At 44.7% G+C, this 12,709-nt stretch overlaps 1 protein-coding gene across 1 annotated transcript in view; it reads right to left on the bottom strand.

The window, feature by feature from the left end:
* kcnq1.2 (potassium voltage-gated channel, KQT-like subfamily, member 1.2) overlaps window positions 1–12,709 on the bottom strand; it is a 167,768-nt gene that overhangs the window by 127,495 nt on the left and 27,564 nt on the right. The window contains 7 exon segments of the mRNA XM_048256163.1: window positions 3,135–3,249; window positions 3,673–3,723; window positions 5,276–5,302; window positions 7,517–7,670; window positions 9,458–9,589; window positions 10,894–10,989; window positions 11,559–11,669. Coding sequence (XP_048112120.1) covers window positions 3,135–3,249; window positions 3,673–3,723; window positions 5,276–5,302; window positions 7,517–7,670; window positions 9,458–9,589; window positions 10,894–10,989; window positions 11,559–11,669 — 686 coding nt within the window.

Genomic DNA, 12,709 nt, shown 5'->3' with positions numbered 1-12,709 from the left:
TGACTTGCGACTCGACTTGGACTTGAATACTATTCACTTGAGACTTGACTCGGACTTTGCCTCTTTGACTTGTGATGACTTGACATGTCTCGAATCAAAAACTAAATTTCCTGATCATGGACCAGTCACCCCACGGCGCTTTCCCGCGACTAAAAAAAATAAAAAAAAAATAGCGGAGACAAGCGGCCAGAGCACACTGTCGCTACTGCCGCTACCCCCACACGCGTTACGCACTGTGTGTAGGGCATCAAGAGACAGAGGAAGGACCAACATTTAGCCAATCACTAGTAGCTTTACTGCAAACTGATTTGCACTCTTGTTAGAGAACGTTTAATGTCAAAAAGCACCAACAGCATGTTACATAAAGTTGATACTTTTCGAGTCCTCTCCATTAAGATCCAACTTGAACTTATGCTAGCCTACTGCATTTAATTGAGAACGCATCCAAGCACGCACGAGAGGGAGAGAAAATGAGTAGGTTCCAGCTGGCTTGTCATTGTTGATGATGATTGATATCTTCTTTTAAATATAAGAAACGTATAAAAGGAAATCGTGAAGGCAACAAATACGAGATTAGAGGAGATTGTGAATTATCCGGTTCTCACTAGCCTACTGTACAGTTATAAACTATGAGATCCAGGTCACTATGACATAGCTGCACTCACTGTGATTTGGAAAGTGGACAAGAATATTATGAAGAGTTGTCTTTGCCTTGTGTAATGGAACTGGTCTTAATAGTCTTGAAGTATTCAATAATTTATTTACATGAAGCACATGATATGCCGATTGAAATACATTTCACTCAGCTACTGTAGCTAGCTTATGAGCCTGGCTACCAGGCTCATAATTCACTTTTAATTGCAAACAGAAAATGTCAAGCAAGCATCATGTCATACATGCTTCTCTTTCCAAGGGAATGAAAGCTGTTTGTGCCAACTTAATATCATGCTTATCGTTGTTAATATTGTGCTATACATGTGGCACAAACAATGTTTGAGTTTGTGGACTAGCCATAGGCAATATTTGAATGGAGCTGGTAAAAAAAGGATTATTATGAGAACGTGTGACACAATGGGCTTAAAGTGACAGTGCACCATTTACAAATGAGATAAACAGCATCAAATGTGTAGTATTTCTTAAGAAATGAATACTTTAAAACAAAATTACTGTCATTATTATCTTTTAAATAATATAAAAGTGTTGACCTTGGCTTCCCTTATGAGTCGCCACTGCCAGACAGCCTAATAAATTGTTTGCAGGCAAATCTGTGGCCTAAGCGCAGTGAACTGCCATCAGTCAAATTATTACTCATCCTTACAGTGGGCTCCATAATTTGGAAAAACAATATATATATTTGCAGCTGTGCTGAGTGTTATGTAGCTATCCGTTTACAGATTACACAGGTATGCGCATGCATATGTCGTAAAAGATTACAAGACAGAAACATTGAACATATTTTAATCTGTATTTATAAACAAAAAATACTGTGGATTAGATGGAAGTGCTAAAATTATGATCGATAGTCTAATAATGGCATTATTAAGTGAAGAGTACCTGATGACTTGTTCAGGACTTGAAAAAGATTGGGACTTGGACTTGGACTCGACTTGGCTTTGATGTGACTTGGACTTGGACTCGACTTGCCCTTCTCTGTATTTACTTGGGACTTGACTTGGACTTGACTGCTAAGACTTGGGACTTACTTGTGACTTGCCAAACAGTGACTTGGTCCCCTCTGCTGCTGACACTTTCTAATCCAGTAGATGGCATTGTTGTTCTATGGGACTCATAACACACAGAGCTAGCGAACCTAGTTCTTAAATCTAACAAGTTATGCCTTTTACAACAAGCTTTTTGATGGAAAAGTGGTGTTTAATTTCCATAATCTTTGTTTAGTGAACGCATTATTTTACGCGTTATTATTTTTTTAACACGTTATTTTAGATAGATTGCTGCTGGGCTATATGTCTTCATGTCTGTTAACAACTCATTGCCATCCTCGCAGTTGCATCCATCCGCCCTTCTATGAAATGAAAAAGTTGAATGAATGTTTAATTTGTCCTGCGTTTCTTCTACGGCTGCAAACGGGATTCACTCGCAGGTAACCAAATATTTCTTTATTAGGGCAGGGCAGGCATATTTCTGGCTATTAAATTATTTCTAAACCAGTCTGCTAAAGTCTGTAGTGAAGTCTGTGTAGGGTTTTCCAGGCTCCATTTCTTTTTACGAGACACCCTGCTCACTTGAGACATCTGCCAGTTGTTTGGGTTGTTGCAGCGTGCAGCGTCACTGGAAAAATACAAATTAAAGTCGCGTGATACCGCGTGATCCCGCGCACGGACCATGAGGGAAGCTGGCCAAGTCGAAGCACTGCCCACTGTACGTACACACACATACACACAAGCACACACGCGCGCGCGCACACACACACACACAGGCACGCACATACAAGCATACACAAAAGTTGCAAGAGTGTTTTAACCTCCCTGCCCTTATATGATCCAGGGTCTTACTAAAAAAAAAAAGTTGCAAGAGTAGGGGATGGAGTAGGAGATGGAGACAAATTGACAAGCGTGATTTATTTTCGCGGAGAGTATATACCGGTATACAGTACTGAACGGCTGTTATATTTTGTACCGGTACATCTATCTGACCATTTCTTTATTGACTCTACTGCTATTGTGATTGTGTGACTGGTCTGGAATATCCTGATATAAATCAAGAATTATGAATTACATAAGAAGCACAACACGTAATCCTGCACTTGTGTGTTGCATTAACTTCAGGCCATGATCTGCTTGTGCTTTGATCAGCCCTTAAACACGCAATGATTATGTTATGATCTAAGATTCTCATGCCCCCTACCAACACATCTGTTTCTTTTCACTGACGTCTCATGTCTGTAGGCTTTAAAGTCACCATATTACACCCCCCATGAGACTGGGGTTCATATTTAAAAGCCTGGTTATGGTGTGGGGGTGTAGCCATTCATGTAACACATCCATGTGATATGCGTTTAATGGATGGACAGAAGGATGGAGGGTTGATATGGGCCGAGAGGCGGATATCATAATGGATATACATACAAATAGACAAATACAGAAACTTAATGAGGATATAAAAAAAATACTCACTGAGCTGGGTCAGGGACTGCAGGCAAAGAGATGTCCTCACTGACAAAGTCAATGTCGTCCACGAGGCTATTCGCTCGCGTGATGCCTCCCCCAGCTCCGTCCAGTTTTTTCTTCACTGAAAAAGCAAACAAACAAACAAATAAGAATTGGAAAACATGGCAACACGTGGCCTTGATTTTGGGTTCATTCTCACCAATACACTTGCAATACCATTGTCCCCATCACAGTGTAATGGGCAATTCCACGGAAATTGACTTTTTGTCACATCCATAACGCCAGTGAAATGCCTTGTGAATAATAAAATGCCTTATGAATGATAAAATTCATTTTTTGTGCATTTTTTTCTCATTTACATTCTTCAGCCAAACATAGCAAATGCTCAAATTTCATGTAATCATTCACATCATACCATACCATCACATTTTATTGGCGTTATGGATGTTACAAAAACTTGATTTTCCATGGAATTGCCCTACTACAGTATTGTATGCGTACAATGGTGCTGATACGGAAACGGAGGAGAGCGCAGTGCTGATACCTGGAGAGGCAGGACAGCTCAGGGTGAAAGAGGACCAGGAGTGGTGTGGGTCTGGACGCATGCAATCAGACAAAAATATAAACAAACAAGTCATGCGGGCATGCACATAACAAACAATCTACACTACCCTACAGCACACTACTCTGCACTAGCGACTACATACGTTATTTTCTATTGTAAGAACTGCAGATGATTGGTATGGTGAGGAGACACTCATTTGTGGGGCCCAAAACAACAGAGGTTAAACAAGGCCAACAAGGTATAGTGTCCACATGTTAAAAGCAACTGTTGTAACAGTTTCTTGATCCAGAAAACTATCTTAGTTTTGCACCAAGACTCCAAGCAAAACATTACAGCGGAAGCCTCTGTGGCCTTGTGAAAGGGGGTTGTTTTGTTCACAGAAGTGCAGGCATCACGGTTGGCATCACGGTTGGTTTAGGTCCACAGAGAGGAGTAGAGTGTGGAGAAGCGGAGAGAGCAGAGTTGGGAACGAGGCTTTCTCTCCAGCCGCCAGCCGCACTGCTTCTCATTCATCAGAGGCACGCTGGGCTTATCGACTACACAAACAATGCTGCTTTATTAATATCGTCCCGGTCTGTTCAAACACGTTTGGCTTGGAAGGCCCCGGCGAATGAAAACATGCAGGGGCCACAGTGACTATGGAGGGAGGGGGGGGGGGGGGGGGGGGGCATTCAGAGATTCTCACACACGGGGCCAGGCAGACAGATAAGCGATAAGCCGGATGTTGATTAAATGAAACAATGACGGCAGTTTTATTTCTGACCAGTGAAGCTCTACAATGGAGCACGTTTATCACTCCACTCTTCCCTCAAGCACCCAGCCAGCCCTCCGCCGCGCCGCTGCCGCCGCCTTCCCAGCAGGCCCTGGGGCACTCAACACAAATGAATTTGCCAAACATCACACTGATGGAGCAGCCAGCCAAAAAGCCTGTGCCTCCGAGGAGCACGAGTGCCGATGACAAGGTGGAGGTCTGACTGAAATACTGCCTGAGATACTCTAGGAGTGGGGAGGCGTCAATGGGGTGGTAAGCACGGGCAATCTGTTCACAGGACCAGCAACACAACTGATGGATTTAGGAGCACATCTGGTGCGATGACTCGAGGTTCCAGTCTTGTCTTGTCTTGCGTCTCCTTGTGGTTTTTCATTATTTTCTGTGGTTACTAAGCTTCTCAGCAATGGAACATACAGTATGGCTTCTGTTGCAAAGTCACAGTAAACAATGCTATGCAAATAATTACATTGCACTTTGGCACAAAAAGACTGGGCCAAAGATGAATATGGCTCACTTCTGGAAAACTTCTCACTACATGGTTCATCTTACTTTCAAACTCATCCTAAGATCTCTGAAAAAAAAAACACCTATAATGGGCATGTGACCAATGCTGGGAACCCCCCCGACACCCCCCATCCGCCTCCCTCTAAAGGCCTGTTCCCACAACGCTGGCCAACAGCTCAACACAATCACAAAGCCATGCAGATAACACCCAGAATGGACGCCAAGGCCCAGCAAGAGACGGACATCCAGACAGAGATAACAGCATCCCACGGCAGGACTCAGGCATCACACAATCAACAGGCTCACCTGTCTGCTTGAACATCCTGGTGATGCCTGTGAAAAGAGACAGGGCACTTTTTAACTACACAAACCAATCCTTCATAAAAGTCTCCAAACACATTAGCAGCAGTGATGGGCCATTGAAACGCTCCAGATGGAGATATACTAGGCTAGCAATTCTTGTGTTTGCTAGTATATCTTTTTGTGTTTGCTTGTATACTTAATTCCTTGATGTGTGAAGGCCATCCAGACAGTTTATGTGGCATTATCTTGACTTGTTGCCATTAACGAGCAAAAGTTCTCACGCGCAAACACAATTATGCTAGCCTAGTATATCACAAGATATAGATACTTAATTCCTCGATGTGTGAATGCCATCCAGACAGTTTATGTGGCATTATCTTGATTTGTTGCCATTAATGAGCGAAAGTTCTCACGCGCAAACACAATTATGCTAGCCTAGTATATCACAAGATATACTGTAGATACTTAATTCCTCGATGTGTGAATGCCATCCAGACAGTTTATGTGGCATTATCTTCACTTGTTGCCATTAACGAGCAAAAGTTCTCACGCGCAAACACAATTATGGCTCACAAGGCCTGAGTTTGTTTGAAATGTCCCTATTAAAGCAGTTACAGATCCATAAATATTGTTTTTATATTCACCATCAAACACTCACGCTATCCATTAGTAAATGTACACAGGGAATGTCCTAAAAACTCCAAAGGGGATTTTTCACAGTTCAAAGGCGGACAGACATATGGTTTTGTTCATTATCTCTCCACTACACACTACCAATTAAGTACCAAACCAGATTCCATTTTTTATCAGTAACTTCTCTGCTGGTAGCACTTGCACTGAAAAGCCTCTGCTTTGATGATAATGCCACCTGATAGCAAAGGTCGTAAAGGACTACAGTGAGGGAAGATTTGGTCCAGACACCATTTCACACAGGATGGCCTCCTTAAAAAAAAAAAAAAAAAAAAAAAACATCTGTCACCAGTGAATGTTATGCCTTCAAGCCTATATTAGTTTCTAAAATAACAAGTACAAAAGTCTCAAAATATACTGGAGCAAACAACTGATTTTGCTCATCTGACTGTAGATGTCATATGCCCATATAATTGATGCATTAATGCATAACACTAATGCATAACATAACATATTTTCTTTCCCTGGAATCTATTTAATATAAATTCTAAAGTAGGGACTAGAGTTGTCATATTTGCTTGAACCAACATCAGTCCAGTTTTTATAAATTTGCTTTAGATTACCATAGCTTTCCCGTATGAACTAACCAGCTCTTATAAATAAACCACATGTGTTTAGGGAAATGGTCACTGAAGTGGGACTAATATAATATGAAACAAATGGGCAGACTCTAACACACAGAACTGTACATCCGTGGAAAATGCAAATATACAAAACCACAAACTATAATGGACTGCCCACGGAGGTCGCTCTGTACATATTTTTGTCGTGCAAAATAAATCTGGTTGTTAATTGATGAGGCCTGCATAGCACGCAATGCAGGTAAACATGGCCTGTAATCGCCTGTAATGCGCAGCGGTAATGATTTCCATCTGGCCCTCTGAGCCCATGTGGTGTCCACCTCGAGGCCTGGAGAGAGTGGCAGAGGCAGGCAGGGATTCACAGAGTTTAAACCCAAAACACAAACAACTCTACACCCAACCGTCTCACTCCACACCCGCCCCCAGTGCTTTCGACAAACATTACACAAACCGAAACCTCTACAGCCACACGCCAACTGAATTTCACTAAAACGCATCCTCAAACTTTACTCTTTGGTTTACTGAACCCTGCCCTAATGGGTTCGGCTGAAGGTTTGCACTTCACTCACTATACCATTTTTCTGTTTGTGAAGCCGGATCTCCAAATTATGTGCATCAAACATCATACAGTTCATCCAATTCCAAAGAGAAGTTTAGTTTAGTATGTGCTCTGTTTTTAGCATATGCCTGACACATTACAGACTTGCTAAACTAAAATATTATAAAGTCAATGTTTTTAGACATCTGACCATCACACTAATATTAATTTCACATATTACCGTCAGTTTTTAAACAAGGCAAATGTCACATGTCTAGCAAGTAATGCTGCAAGACTCTCACACTGCATCGGACGAATCAAGCAAAGATTAAAATGTTCATAAATTAACAGTTCAGATTCAGTTTGTTGTCTGTCTTTGTTTACAACAACAGCCTAACACTTCAGAAGTGAAAGAAGTGACTGATGTTGTGCTACCGGTGGGCTCTTCAAGGAAGAAGGGCATTTCTTTCTTCTCGTCTTTGTCATCGATGTGGTCATACGTGATCTGTGGAATGGACAAGGGCTTGTCTCCTGCTGAGCTGAAGGAGCCATTATCACGAGATCTCAGCTTCCTTTTGTAGCGTTTACTCTGGGGACAAGAGAGAGACAAACACAGACAGAGAGAGAGAGAGAAAGAGAGACAGACAGACAGACACAGAAAGACAGAGAGAGAGAAAGAGAGAGGGACAGAGACAGAGATAGAGCGACAGACAGACACAGAAAGACAGAGAGAGAGAGAAATCACTATCAGAAATGTTCTTTTCTCAAGTGTCATTGACACATAGATATTAACATGCAACCAGCATCTCATTCAGTCAGTGAACAAACACGTCTATGATGACTGGTAGATTTAAGAGCATGCTATTCAGACTTTCATTGTCTTGACTTGTCATCAATCAACAATAATGTCAGGGAACGAATTAATTATCTTTATGGAGGCAAAACAACATAAAAAGACATGTTTGCACAGGCCAGTACAGGTTAATCTTTACCCAATCTATAAATATCACCCATCTGCACAAGAAGTTTTGTCACTTCACCAAATATTTGCTCTGTCTGTTCACTGTTTGTGGAGTGTATCTTTCAAACCTCCTTGCAACACACAGAAAAGGGAGTTCTGATCGACTTCACTTTCACACGGGGGTGAGCGCATTACGACCTGCGACCTGCATCCGGCCGAGAGGGGGCTTTATGCTGCTTTCGGTCTGCAGATATTTGCGTTTTTATTTGCCTGTGGTTTCCAAACTAACTCTAACTCCTTTGACTGCTCGGAATGAGTCGAGCCCCCTGGCCAGCTTTGACTTCAGCTCTCCTCCAGTGAATGACTCATTAGGACCGAGACAGACAGAGAGAGAGAGAGAGAGAGAGAGCCAGAAACAGAAAGGGAAAAAGTCCCTTGTAACCCCCTCCGCACCATCCCTCCAGAAAGCCCTCCGCAAGTGGCACCACCATCCCTCCTCCCAGCCCAACTTCTCATATATGTGGACTCAGTGCTGGACAAAGATTTTTTTGTTGTTGTTTTGCTACACAAAGGTTTACTCCCACGAGAAAAAAGGCGGCCGGTGACATCATCTCATCTGACTGTGTCTTTGTGTGGGGGAGACAAAAGGGCCCCAGGGTCATCATGGCGAACACAAGGGGGGGGGGGGTGGGGGGGGGGGGGGCACAGTAGAACACTTGCTCATTCACAGTCAGTTCCCCATGACATCAGCACAGTATACGTTGCTCCTAGCTGAGGTGGGTGAAAGAGGGTATAATGCTGTGTTTGGTCGACGCCGCTGCTCCTCATCAATGCGCCCAACAACTTACTACCTCTCTCTCCGACTGTTAAGTTCCCTCAGGAAAACTACCTGGGATCTTGTTCCTATTCCAACATGGCAAACAGAACCCAGGCCTGAGGTAGAGGCGAAGAGCTCAGAACCCAGGCCTGAGGTACAGTAGAGACGAAGAGCTCAGAACCCAGGCCTGAGGTACAGTAGAGTTGAAGAGCTCAGAACCCAGGCCTGAGGTACAGTAGAGACGAAGAGCTCAGGACCCAGGCCTGAGGTACAGTAGAGTTGAAGAGCTCAGAACCCAGGCCTGAGGTACAGTAGAGTTGAAGAGCTCAGAACCCAGGCCTGAGGTAGAGGCGAAGAGCTCAGAACCCAGGCCTGAGGTAGAGGCGAAGAGCTCAGAACCCAGGCCTGAGGTAGAGGAGAAGAGCGAAACTGTGGTCAGAAGCTCTGAGGTTAGCACTTTAGCTTAACAACAGTGAGACAAAGCAACCTGTTGTTCCCTGTTTGTGGCATGGCATAAGTCTTAATAGCATAATGCTTGTTGGGGTTTAAGCACAACGCTGCAGTTCCTACTGCGTAAAACAGTCATCACTTTGTTTACCAGCTTTCTGAAGTTTCCTGGGCTGGAGGTTTCGGAGTTTGCGGGGGGCACGTAGTCGGCAGTCAGCACGTACATCTTCCATGTAGCTGGACAACCTCCTTGTTTCTCTGCAGCGTAGCACCGCCATAGTGTCTAAGAAAAAGAGCAAAGAAGGGGAAAAAAGCAATGCTATTGACACGGACTGACTGTAATATCTACAGTTCTAAATACAGGTTATGGAGCACACCCCATGACCTCACTGCCCCACACAGCAAATCAGTCGGCAGAATCTCTGGAGTATCATGAGGCTCAGAGTCAAAGTCAGAGTCAGGTGTCAGCGGCTGCAGGTCACGTGAAGGTCACGGAACAGTGACTCATTTCTCTCTCACTCACTTCTCTACACCTTCCTACATTACTGCACTTCAGAGCTAACATGAGACACAAGCACACCATCTACATCTGCCTAGCCACATACAAATCCCAACTGTACTCCTCCAGACTGTTTGCCCTCTTTAAAAGACAAAATAATGTTACTTCCTGAGGTGTACACTCACTTCCTGTATCCCCATTTTTGGGCTAACACATGTGCTATCAAAAAGACAAATGAAGTGTGCCTTTTTTAAAACACACAAAGTGTGTGTTTTCTCATTATTTATCAAAAATGATTCCTATGGACATTTTAGCTTCTGTAGTAAGGATAATGCTTGTGAATAAGTACAACACTGGTGCAAAAAGGGCATGTCTGCTCATGTTAAAGTCTCAGATGGCTAACCACAGCGATCCACTATCAGCCGGACACTCTTGTCAGAGTTATTTAACGCAGTCAGCAGTTTGCATGGTGTAGCCTGGTGTTTGTTTGAGCTATCTCGGCTTGACACTGAGGACATTTTGTCTGGGTGTTGCATCTGGGGTCATTCCATTTACCTAGAGGATAAATGGTGTTTCTTAAAACTGTCGGCTCCTGGCTCAAAGTGCTGATATTTGCCCGCTGTCTCCGTCTGGGAGCACAGGACGGTTCACCTTTACCAGGACAGGGAGAAATTGTCCAGACGACAAATAGCACTATGACTGTGTTTGTATTTGACTTTGGTTTGGGAGCTTATGTTGGCAAGGCCCTGGGAGAACAAGAGTCCTCCTCAAGCGGCTGGAATATCAACGATTTAGTGGCGCAAGACGTGTTCGAGCTGAGACTTCCTGTCACGGGGGTGAGATACTACGCAGGCCTTGCCATAAATCAGTGCTTTAACAAGTTGGCGGCGTCTGCAAAGAGGGCACATACGTGCCACCGGCCCTCTCCCTGCCCGCCCTCATACTCCACAGCAAACAGAAACGCCTTCTCACACCTCGCTCGCGCTGGCCACTCAGAGGGGAATGACGCAGTGAGGTGGTGCTTTGGAACGGGTGCCACAGCTCTCTCTCTCTCTCTCTCTCTCTCTCTCTCTCTCTCTCTCCAATACCTGGATGAGGGAGGCAGCAGCTGGAATCTGGCGGCTGAAGTGCTTCTGTCTCTGCTTCTGCTGCACCTTCAGAGCAAAGCCTGAGCCAAGGATCCCCTGCAGAGAGACAGACACACACACACACACACACACAAACACACACACACACACACACACACACACACACAAACAAACACACAGAGGCAACATCAGTGACGTAGCACCAGACACAACACAAAGAACTCATTCATCTGAGCATCCCCCATTGCTTTCATTACTGGTAGTTTGTCATTATTATTGCATATTGTCATTTTATTGTGTATTGTCAGTGTTGCTTTGGCAACGCTGCATATGAATCACCATGACACACTGAATCAAAGTTCAACTCGTGTGGTGCTTTGGTATGTACACTGCTGCAGGGATGTTTTGAGGAATTTAACATAGTACAACTTGACTAAGTAAGAGTTTTACTTTGGGCATGAATTATAAGCATGAAAAAATAGTGTTGATGCATCTCTACATAAAGCCTTTGCTGTATATGGGCCTCTGTTTCACTTAAGCCTCCTTTAAACTATGACTTAGCAGGAGCCTTTATAAGAACCTCCGTCTTGGGCCCTGCCAATGTGTGTGACGATATCGTCTTGGGCCCTGAGACCCTGCCAATGTGTGTGACGAATGATACTCACAGCAGGAAGGGCAAAGAAGGAGATGGCAAAGACGCTGAAGCAGGAGGCAATGGCCTTCCCAATCCACGTCTGAGGAACTTTGTCTCCGTAGCCTATCGTGGTCACCGTCACCTGGAGAGAGGGAACAGAAGCAGAGCACTGAGTACCGACTAAAGCTGCGTAACCAAATCCAACTGTCACATGACATACATGACATTTGAGAGGATACTGTGACACGGCAGTGGCCACGGCATAAGTATATAAGTATATATACTCTTTTGATCCCGTGAGGGAAATTTGGTCTCTGCATTTATCCCAATCCGTGAACTAGTGAAACACACTCAGCACTCAGTGAGGTGAAGCACACACTAATCCCGGCGCAGTGAGCTGCCTGCAACAACAGCAGCTCAGGGAGCAGTGAGGGGTTAGGTGCCCTGCTCAAGGGCACTTCAGCCGTGCCTACTGGTTGGGGTTCGAACCGGCAACCCTCCGGTTACAAGTCCGAAGCGCTAACCAGTAGGCCACGGCTGCCCCGTAACACATATTCATGGGGCCAATCTTTGTGTTTCATAAGGGACAAGAGAGCGCAGCGCACTTGGCCACGCCCTCACCCTGACACAACTGCACGTCTTTCTATTGGCTCTGTATTTGGTGTTCCTCTCCAGGCAGGTCAGGTGATCTGCCTGGTCACTTGAGAGCCAGAGCTGCAGAGCATTTCACTGCTCATAAAGGGGCAGCAGTTGTAAAGATGTCATTTCATTCAAGCAACCCTTTCTCTGACAGAGGCAATAATACAAGTGGGATGGGAAGTTCATCAAGGCTCGCTGGACGGCGTCCATGTCTGTCACCACTCGCCCGGCGTTTAAAGTGCATTCCGGAGGGGTACAATTCCCCCCGCTAATCCGCCGAGGGCCCAGGAATCCTGGCGAGCGTGGAAAACAAATACCTTTGCGTGTGCGTGTAGGTCTCATGAAAGGCGAGCCCATTCTGACACATTGGGAGTGCACTTGGCTTACAGTAAGTGTCTTTGGTGAATGCTAACCCCACACCATCCCCCATCCACCACCTCTCTCTCTCTCTCTCTCTCTCTTCTCTCTCTCTCTCTCTCTCTCTCTCCCTCTCTTTCTGCCGTCCCTGCCTCCTTGTCTCTCCACAGCAAAACAATGGCCGGG

Source organism: Alosa alosa, chromosome 11, assembly GCF_017589495.1.
Source record: "Alosa alosa isolate M-15738 ecotype Scorff River chromosome 11, AALO_Geno_1.1, whole genome shotgun sequence".
Taxonomy (NCBI): domain Eukaryota; kingdom Metazoa; phylum Chordata; class Actinopteri; order Clupeiformes; family Clupeidae; genus Alosa; species Alosa alosa.
The sequence above is the reverse complement of the archived record's forward strand: the minus strand, read 5'-3'. Positions and strand labels throughout refer to the sequence as shown.